This window comes from Pristis pectinata, chromosome 10 (assembly GCF_009764475.1).
Source record: "Pristis pectinata isolate sPriPec2 chromosome 10, sPriPec2.1.pri, whole genome shotgun sequence".
Lineage (NCBI taxonomy): Eukaryota > Metazoa > Chordata > Chondrichthyes > Rhinopristiformes > Pristidae > Pristis > Pristis pectinata.
In genome coordinates, this window is record NC_067414.1 from 21,037,564 (window position 1) to 21,047,908 (window position 10,345).

Here is a 10,345-nt window from a genome sequence, read left to right on the forward strand (position 1 = left end):
CTGCGTTTAGTTCAGATGAGCGACTCAGAGCTTCCAGTTGCCTGCCACTTCAATACTTCATTCTGCTCCCACCCTGACACATCTTTCTGTGGCCTCATGAACTGTTACAACATAGCACAAAGCAAGCTTGAGGAATGACACCTCATCTTCTGTCTGGGCAAGTTTCTGCCTACTGGACTCGCTATCTAATTCTCAAACTTTACGGATCTTGCTTTCTCTGTCTGTATCAGAACTGGTCATTTCTGTTATAATCCATTCATTCACAATTTTGACTGTTTTCCCTTTCTCCATCAGAAGAGCCTCACCTGCTGGGCATGTCCCACAGTCCTGCTATTAGCAACATAACACAGACAACGAACCACCAACTACCCTATTAATCCATTTGACCAGTCTCACTCTACCACAGATATTCCCTTTGTTGCAATCTTCTGTAACTTTTTTGAACCTCTTTCCCAGTTCTGACAAAGCCTTTTAACATTTACTGTTTCTCTTTCCACAGATGCTGCCTGACTCACGAGTGTCTCCAGCATTTTGTTTTTATTTCAGATTTCCAGTATTTGCAATTTTTAAAAAAATTTCTGCAGAATTCACCTCAGAAGAACCCATACAGTAAGCTCACCCATTGCTTGCAGTCATCAGCCTTTTAACTTTATTTTCTCCTGCTGACCACTCTGCATCACTATTGGGATCTTCTTGGGATCTCTAGGGAGGGAGATAAAAAAAACAAAAAAAACTGCAAAGCTGGATACCTGAAACAAAAAAAAATGCTGGAAATACCCAGGTCAGACAGCACCTATGGAAGGACACAATTAAGATTTTCAGTCCAGGATCCTTTGTCAGAACTGGGAAGAGAGAAATACAAATTATTTTTCATTAGGAGAGATGGTGGGGGAGGGATGGAACAAAGGGGGTGTCTGATATGGTGAGTTCAAATAGGTTAGTGGGGGCAGTTACCAGTCCAAATGAAGGGTCTCAATTCAAAATGTCAACTGTCCATTTCCCTCTACAGATGCTGCCTGACCCCGAGTTCCTCCAGCAGTCTGTATCATTACATTAAGCTCTTTTGTTGGTGTAATCTGTCGTAAATTGCGAGGCTGTGGGGCATACCGAAGAGAATAAGAAAAGTTGAGCCAACATGATGACAGGCAGAAATTGTCAGTTTCGAAACAGACAGATAGAAAGGGTGAGCTACCCAAAATTGGAGAATTCGATATTCAGTGAAAAAGCTGCAATGTGCCCAGACAGAGGCGTTATTCCTCAAGTTTACATTGGGCTTCGTTATAATAGTGCACAGGGGCACATACAATAAGGTCAAAGTGGGAGTAGGATGGTGAATTCAAGTGCTAAGCAACCAGAATCCCAGGGTCACTCCTGTAGGCTAAAAGCAGGTGCTCCACAAAGTCTTTGCCTGGTCTGTGTTTGGTTTCTCCAATGACACTGGGAACAAGGTTTGTCTTGGTTGTCATATATGGTCTACAGTGTTGGGGCAAAAATTTCAGATGCACTTGGAAAAAAAAAGTTGTTTTTTTAGACAAATGCAACATAAAACAAGTGTTTTCTCCAACACCACAATTGCAAAAACACAAAACAAGATTTAACACAATTTAACTTTCACTATCTCAGGATACCCCAAAGCACTTTACAGCTAATGAAATAGGTTGCATGGGAAACTTGTCACCCAATTCATACACCACAAAGATCCCGTAGACAGTTGAAAACTTAATGACCACTGGAGGTCAGGATCAAACATGAGACACGGGAACCATGAGGCAGCAGCCCCACCACTGTACCATTCCTTTCTACAGGTTCTTAAAGTAAGAAGGTGCTGGTTAAAAAGGCACAGAATGTTTTCCTTCATTAACCAAGGCCTGGCATATACCATGAAACACAACCAGACTTTTTTTGTTGATAACCATCCACAGTAGTGTGAAGAAATGCTCCACTAAGTTACAGATATGAACTGGTACATACAGTATATGCTGGATTGAAAAATAATGAGCAGTCTGAGCGCAGCTCTACATGAGAAATTTAGGAATAAGCCTGGTTTGGGGTAAAAATTTTTATTTGCGCTGTAAACACACCCTTGCAGTCAGTAGCATTACTATATTCTAGCTGAGAACCTATCATTTTCAACACCATTGAGGTAATACAAAGATGATACTCAGCTGGGTTGTATTGTGGCTTTCAAGGAGGATGCAGAGCAGTTGTAGGGGATGAAAATAGGTGAGGAGGAGATAGGGGAGGTCCTAAATATGTTGCTTCAGTGTTCACCAGTGAGAGGGACTTAGACAATGTAGAGGTTGAGAAAGCATTGTTGGAGCTACTAAAAAACATTAGGATAGATAAGTCCCCAGGGTCAGACAGGATATACCCCAGGTTACTATGGGAAGCAAGGGAAGAGATTGCTGGAGTATTAACGATGATCTTTGAGTCCTTCCTGGCCACAGGAGTGGTACCAGAGGATTGGAGGATGGCAAACGTTGTTCCATTGATCAAGAAAGGTAAAAGACACAATCCTGGGAATTATAGACCAGTGAGTCTTACATCGGTGGTGGGCAAACTATTGGAGAGGATTCTTAGGGACAGGATTTACGAGCATTTGGAGAAGCATAGTCTTATTAGGGATAGTCAACATGGCTTTGTGAAGGGCAGGTCGTGCCTCACGAGCTTAATTGAGTTTCTCAAAAAGGTGACAAGACATATTGATGAAGGTAGTGCGGTGGATGTGGTATATATGGATTTTAGCAAGGCGTCTGACAAGGTTCCCCACGGTAGGCTCATTCAGAAAGTCATGAGGTATGGGATCCATGGAAAATTGGCTGTGTGGATTCAAAATTGGCTCGCCCAAAGAAGGCAGAGGGTGATTGTAGAAGGGGACTATTCGACCTGGAGACTAGTGGTGTTCCGCAGGGATCTATTCTGGGACCCCTGCTCTTTGTGATTTTTATAACTGATTTAGATGAGGATGAGGAAGTGGAAGGATGGGTTGGTAAGTTTGCAGATGACACAAAGGTTGGTGGTACAGTAGATAGTGAAGGAGGTTGTCATAGGTTGCAACGGGATTTAGACAGGATGCAGAGCTGGGTAGAGAAGTGGCAGATGGAGTTCAATCTGGAGAAGTGTGAAGTGATACACTATGGAAGAACGAACTTGAAGGCAGAGTACGTAGCTAATGACAGGATTCTTAGTGTGGAGGAACAGAGAGATCTTGGGGTCCAAGTACATAAATCCCTTAAAGTTCCCTCACAAGTGGATAGGGCAGTTAAGAAGATGTATGGTGTGCTGACCTTCATTAGCCGGGGGATTGAGTTTAAGAACCGAGAGGTAATATTGCAGCTCTATCAGACTCTGGTTGGACCACACTTGGAAAATTGTGTTCAGTTCTGGTCACCACATTACAGGAAGGATGTGGAAGCTTTGGAGAGGGTGCAGAGGAGATTTACAAGGAACTTACCTGGGCCTGTACTCTTTAGTATTTAGAAGAATGAGGTTTGATTTCTTTGAAACAGTGAAGCTTCTAACGGGGATTAACAGGGCAGAGAGTTGTTTCCCCCAGTTGGGATGTATATAACCTGGGTTGGCAGTCTGAAAATAGGAAGTTAGCCATTTAGGACTAAGTAGAACAGGAATTTCTTCACTCAGAGATTGGCGAACCTTTGGAATTCTCTGCTGAGGAGATTCAGTCGCTGAGGATGTTGATGACAGAGATCAATGTATTTTCAGATATTCAAGGAATTAAGTGATTCTGGGGTTAGTGCAAGGAAATGGTGTTAAGTTAGAAGATATGTCATGGTCTACTGAATCGCAGAGCGGGAAAGTGGGGCCACAAAGCCCATTCTTGCTTCTATTTCTCACATTACCTACTTAATCTCCTGTGGATGGAGTGAACCGGGAATTTGCTGCTACACTTACAACCACAGAATAGTGGAGACAGCTGTTCTGCTACCACTCTGTACTTGATAGAATCTTTCTCCCCCATGGGGTATCAAAAGCAAAAGAGCATAGATTTAAGGTGAGAGGAAGGAGTTTTAAAAGGGGAGCTGAGTGGGAAAGTTTTTTTTATACTGTTGTTGATAGCTGGAAATCATTGACAGAGAAGGTGGTGGGATCAGATACCTCAAGAAACACTTACATAGACACTTAAAAGAGGCAAGACATACAAGGATATACACCTAATGCAGGGAAATAGGATTAGTGTGGATAGGCAAAAAGATCAGCCTGGACATTGTGGGCCAAAGGGCCCTTTTCTGTCTTGTATAACTCTGTGATTCTGTACTTAAGTTCATTGTTTAGTTTCTTTGTTCCCAAATATTTTAAATAAACACAAGTCCAGTTTGATCTTTGTTCTGTATTGTTGGAAAGTAAGGGTTATTCTTCATGCAAAATATTTGTTTATATGTATATGCTTCGGTTTATCTTTGTTGATAAATTTAACTACATATTTAAGATAACCTCAAGTTACACATTTCATGTGCACTTGATCCATCTAACATTAATGACTTATTGTTACTTATTTTTGATTCACAACAGTAAATATAGTTAATGTAGGTAATCCTCTGCAAATTCAGTAGATTCCACATATTAAAGGATCTTTCATCCCAATGAAATACAAAACTTACTTAAAGGAAAAACAGAAATGCTAGTAATACTTGGAAGGTCAGACAGCAGCTATGGAGACAGACAGAATTAACATTTCAAGTCAGATCTTTCATCAGAAAGAGAGAAACAAGTTAGCTTTAAGTGTCAGAGAGGGTAAGGAGGAATAGACAGAATAAAGAAAGAATCTCTCTGATAAGATGAAGCCAGGGTTGCTGTGGTTATGTCATTTTGCCTCACCTGCTGAGCATTTCCAGCATTTTCTCTTTCTATTTCAGCATTTCCATCATCTGCTTTTTTTTTAAAATATCAGTTACAGAAGATTTATTTACCTCTTGTAAAGTAGTAAAGACTTGTGAAGTTAACACCATTTGAAATTGAAAGCAGCTCTCACACCCATTCCCCCCTCCCCACCAGCAGCACAGGGACTGTGGCACAGCTAGCAGAGCTGCTCCCTCACAGCCCCAGTGACCTCGGTTCAATCCGGACCTCAGATGCTGTCTAAATGGAGTTTGCACAATCTCTGTGACTGTGTGGGTTTCCTCTGGTTTCCTCCCACATCCCATTGACATGCAAGTAGGTCAATTAATTGGCCACTGTAAATTGCCTTTATTGTGTAGGTGGGTGGTAGAATCTGGGGAAGTAAATGGGAACGTGGAAAGAATAATAAAAAAGGATTATTGTTGGATTAGAGTAAAAAATGGGGACTTGACGTTCAGTGCAGACTCGACATCACTATTGCTTTCCAGGGTCCCTCTCAATCCAAGATTTCTTGCCATATAAATCAGTCACCTGTGCCAAAAATACCCAGTTGGGCCTGTTTCATTGAAAGAAGAGACCAAATACCAATGCACAGACCAGGAGATTCTATTCTATTCCCAGCAACACAATGAGGGACTGACTTGGGACCAACTTCATCAGTGGGCAGGTGGTCAGTGATACTGCCATTCTGCTCACGTACCCCCAACGATAAACAAGGGCGAGAACAAGCAGTTATAGCAGTAACTGCCAATGCACAAGGTCATCATGAGGGCTAAAGCTGAAGTAAATACTGTTTTCTTTTGTGGCCATGTCAAAAAGAACTACACTAAATTTGGCCGTCTCCATGGAAAGAGAAAGGAATGCTCTCTGCACGATTCTTAATCTATTTGAGATTTCTACAGTGAATGAGATACATTAGCAATACAGAGCTCATGATACCATGTGGAATTCAAAACTAACCTGACCCATCCAATAGCTCCAAATGGCTGAGCTTGAACTGTTGCCACGAACAGAAGAACATGCTGTCAAACCAACTTGTGGGCGACTGCATTCTGCGAGAATATGTCCTAAATCCAATGATATCAACCCCATGGAATATCAACGAATATATGCCCCATGAGAGGATGTATAGATTCCAGTTTAGCACACAGATCCTTAATAAGCCATGCACCACAGTGGTCCTTATTTGGGTCCTTTCTGCGTGGTTCTCATTTCTGGCAAAAAGCATCTGAAAGTAGCCTCAAGGCACACACCCTACAGCAATACTTTGGATTCAGATTTAATCTGCATAGAACGGACTTTCAAATTGATTGTCCACGCAAAGTTAGCAACATTGAAGTACAAATCTGCAAGACTATTTTCTGACACTCTGAAAATTTGGTTTTGGTTGGTTCAAAAATATCTGAAAAAGGTGCTTTCAACAACTGGGAAGAAATTTTAAAATTTCAAGCCACAAATCCTCTTCAGTGTGTTTGTAGGGATATAGTTCCAGGAATATAGGCCGCTTACAATTACGTAACAAATTTTGCCTCCTACAAAGTAGAAGCTGACAAACAATTCCTAGAAGGAAATTACTTGGCAATAATGAAAAACAAGAACATTCACCAATATCCCTGACATTCACCAGCCCCATCTTCCTCTTAGTCCAGATCAAGGTGAGCCATGTGTTGATTTGAGGTAAAAATTTTAAAACTGGGATGGATATACACACAAAGTGCTAGAGGAACTCAGCAGGTCAGACAGCATTTATGGAAGGAAATAAACATTCAACGTTTTGAGTCAAGACCCTTCATCAGGACTGGAAAGGAAGAGGGTAGAAGCCAGAATAAGGTGACTGGGGGAGGGGGAGGAGCACAGGCTGGCAGGTGATAAGTGAGTCCGGGGGAGGGGGGGGGTGGGTTGGTGGTGAAGATAGGTAGGAAGAGACATTAAGAGATATGGAAACATGGCAGTTTACTAGAGTTGATGTTCAAACCAAACAAGATCTAATTTACTGACAGAATAGACCCAAACAGGCCAAATGGCCATCTCTTGCTCCTATGATTTTTCTGGTCATGGCAGTAGTTTTGTGCAGGCGGTATTATAAAGTGAATTATGGGAGTCACTACATGAAATCAAAAACAAAACATGACTTTTCAAACCAACCCACTGTCATACTACACAATTATAGAACATTATCTGTACTCAGAAAAGATCACCAGACAAGGCAACAGATAGCACCTGAATGGTGTACAAAAACCCAAACACGCAATTTGCCATACAGACAAAAATTAAACGAATTGTTGCATGTTTTTCCACTTGTACTGCAGTCAGAGGTTCAAAAAGCAAACAGCCGTAGTGTATGCATTTTTGGCACAGTTGTTGCTGATCTGGTTATTTCTTACCAGTTCATCAACAGACACAAACATATACAGTCACACGGATAAGATCAGCAAATAAAGCCAGAGGGAAGTCAAGTTACCAACCAGATTCCACAGATGAAGCATACCGTATGGCTAAATGTCTGTTCTTCAGATCAGACACTGAGCACTCAAAGCCAAAATGTCCAATCTCAACAATCATTTGTCCTGTTTACACTTTGGTACATAAAGATCATGAATTCTACACCTAAAACTAACACAATCTAGACAATTCAGAACAGTGACTCCTGACTACCTCAATACTACATACTTTACTGATCCTGAATACATCAACAATGCTAGATCTCAAAGATGTTTGGACTGGATGTTGTAAAACTCACTGTTTCCCATTTTATAGAGGGCATTAAAAAATATTGTGGAGTGAATGCTTAAACACAAAAGAACATGATGATGATCAACAAAAACAAATTGTACTTATGTAGCTGCTGCAAAATGTCCCCTGGTGATGCACAGAAACATCATCACAAAATAGAATAAAATAGACACTTCAAAAGGGAAAGAAGCAGAAAGGTGATACTTGCAACCTGACAAAGTACATTAATGGTGGAGTCATTAATTTTGGGGAAAGTTCATTATGGCAAAATTTGAGATGCAAGATTTCCTGGAGGGTTTAAGGTATGGAGGAGATAATACAGACCAGGGTGTGTGAAGCCAAGGGATCTGAAAGCATGGATTGGCTTCATTGGAGTGTAAGCAAGTTGGAGAGGAAGTGAAGGATATTTGGTGCAAGTTACGTTAAGTCCTAAACTCATGGAGGGAAGAACAAAGAAGGACAGCCTGTAGATTGTTGGAAGAGTTAAATATGTAGGTAAGAACGACATAGATATCAGCAATAGATTAGATGAATCAGGGCAAAGTCTGCAATGCCAGGGAGGTGAAAACAGGTCATCTTTATCAACGCATGGGTGTGGTCTAAAGCCCATTTTGGAGTCAAAGCTGACATCACGGCTGCAAGTAATTTCAAAGAGAGGTACAGATTTGGAGGCTTGGGAAAAGAACTTGCAGTGGAGGATGAAGACAATTGTGTTAGTGTTCCTAACATCTAGCTGGAGAAAATCCCTGTTCATCCAATAAAATCAAGAGTCTAACTTAAGAAGTAGTAACATGTTCTGAATTCAGACAGCAAGTGTCATAGAAAACTTAAAAGATATAAAGACTAATTTTGTTTAAAATATTAAGTAAAATTTTAGTTTCCTGTTAAAATCATTAGCCAACTTCCCAGAGTTAATTTCAATTTATCATTTTTCAATGCATATCAGATGGCTATTGAGTCAAATCCCAAAACAATGTCATTCATTTGACAACTAATATTAAAAAAGTACAGATTAAATCAGAGTGCAAGGATAAACAACTGTTCTTTCCCATTTATGCTGCTGTACGAAATATTCTTAAAACAATGGAACTGTTTCTCAACACACCAACCCAGTAGTTAACATAAAATACAAGATGGAAAGCTGTTGCACAAGGACTTAGCTTGTTTTGTTAGATTTATTTCCCTGATCTCCCCGACATCTCTGACAAGTTATAAGCTATCCAAGCCATTTCACAATTGTACCCTGACAAATAACATGGAGTTTGTGAGTTGAAGATACCGACATTTCAAAGGAATCAGAGCAAGAGAGCGTTGTCCTTGCTGGATGCAACGAAATTGAAATCAATAAAGTGCCCACTAGTTTGAAACATCTATGTTATTCAACATAATTGAGTACTTTACCACACAATTTGACACGTTAAATTAATATTTCTAATTCTTCCATAACTCCAGCAGAATTGACAAAACACAATAAAGATTATGCACAATATCAGGTATTAGAATATTAGCCACACCCACAGATAATCACGAAGCACATTACAGTTGTGACATTCTTTGATTTGGGCCTTGAATACTTAATGCTAAACATACGCAAGCGCTTTGACAGCTATATTTCAACCACAATGTAACATCATTTACGGGTCAGCCGATACAAAATTATTCTGAATCCTGAAAAACTGAGTTCACATTTATGCCAATGCAGACGACTAAAACTGTGATGCAGCAGTTGGTACATGAAAAGGTTATATAAATCGTTTCTTTAAAAAGACTGGAGGAAGATTGTAAATAAAACGGTTCTTTGAAAGAAAATGGGAGCGGTCTAACAGTGCATTCGGCTTGCTAGGTTTAATGGTGTCTTTTTAAACACACCCACCCGATCCAAGTGCATCCTACCCACCCACGTCTATAATGGGATGAGACAACATGTATTCCCGCACAACAGGGTGCGCTACTCGGGAGAGCGGGGCGGGACAGGGCAACCCAGCCGCAGAGATCGGCGCCGCCGGGCCAGGGCTGGGGTACCGGGCCACGGCCGGACGCACCCGCACCCCCCACCCCTCGCCTCACACGGCACCACTCCCAACCCGGCTCCCCAGGGGAGCGGCGGAATGAAAGGCACTACACTGGGCTCGACCCCATCCCGCCAGGTAACGGCCGTTCTCCACCCCCCGGGACCGCGCAGCCGGCAACCGGGAGCAGCAGAGCCCCCGGGCATCATCTGGGGCAGGAGCCATAGCGCTTACTTGAGCATCGCCTCCTCCTTGCGCTCCTCCTCACGCTGTCGGTCCAGCACGGCCATGATGATGCTCCGCTCCTCCTCGGTCAGATGGCTCAGGTCGGGCACGGCGGCGGGGGCGCGGGGGCCCAGCGAGGCCGACATCTCCGCGCCCGACCGGCCGCACTCCACAAGCCACCGCGATCACCGAGCGAGTAGTGCAACCGCACGGACAAACCCACCGCCCAGCCCGGCTCAGCTCAGCTCGGTGCTGATGCTGCGGCTGGGCGCTGGCAAGGTGGGCAGGAGGGGGCGGGGCGGGGCGGGGCCTAACCCCCTCCCCCTGCGCGGCGCGGCGCGGCCCGGCCCGGGAGCGGGGAACGCGCGCCGCCCCGCCCCAAGGCCCCGCCCCCATAGCCCCGCCCCTCTCTCTGTCCACCGCACACACCATCCCCTGGCCCCGCCCCCTGACACTACCTTGTTTCTCCCCCTCCCTTCCCTTCCCTTCCCTTCCCTTCCCACCCACCTACCGGCCCCTCC

At 43.1% G+C, this 10,345-nt stretch overlaps 1 protein-coding gene across 16 annotated transcripts in view; it reads right to left on the reverse strand.

Annotated features, from left to right (window-relative positions):
• LOC127575471 (regulating synaptic membrane exocytosis protein 1-like) overlaps nt 1-10,122 on the reverse strand; it is a 587,418-nt gene extending 577,296 nt beyond the window's left edge. For all 16 annotated transcript variants that reach the window (XM_052025399.1, XM_052025392.1, XM_052025387.1 and 13 more), the window contains exon 1: nt 9,834-10,122. In XM_052025399.1, coding sequence (XP_051881359.1) covers nt 9,834-9,970 — 137 coding nt within the window. In that variant the 5' untranslated portion in view covers nt 9,971-10,122. The remainder of the gene's footprint in view (nt 1-9,833) is intronic.
• Nucleotides 10,123-10,345: the final 223 nt, after the last annotated feature.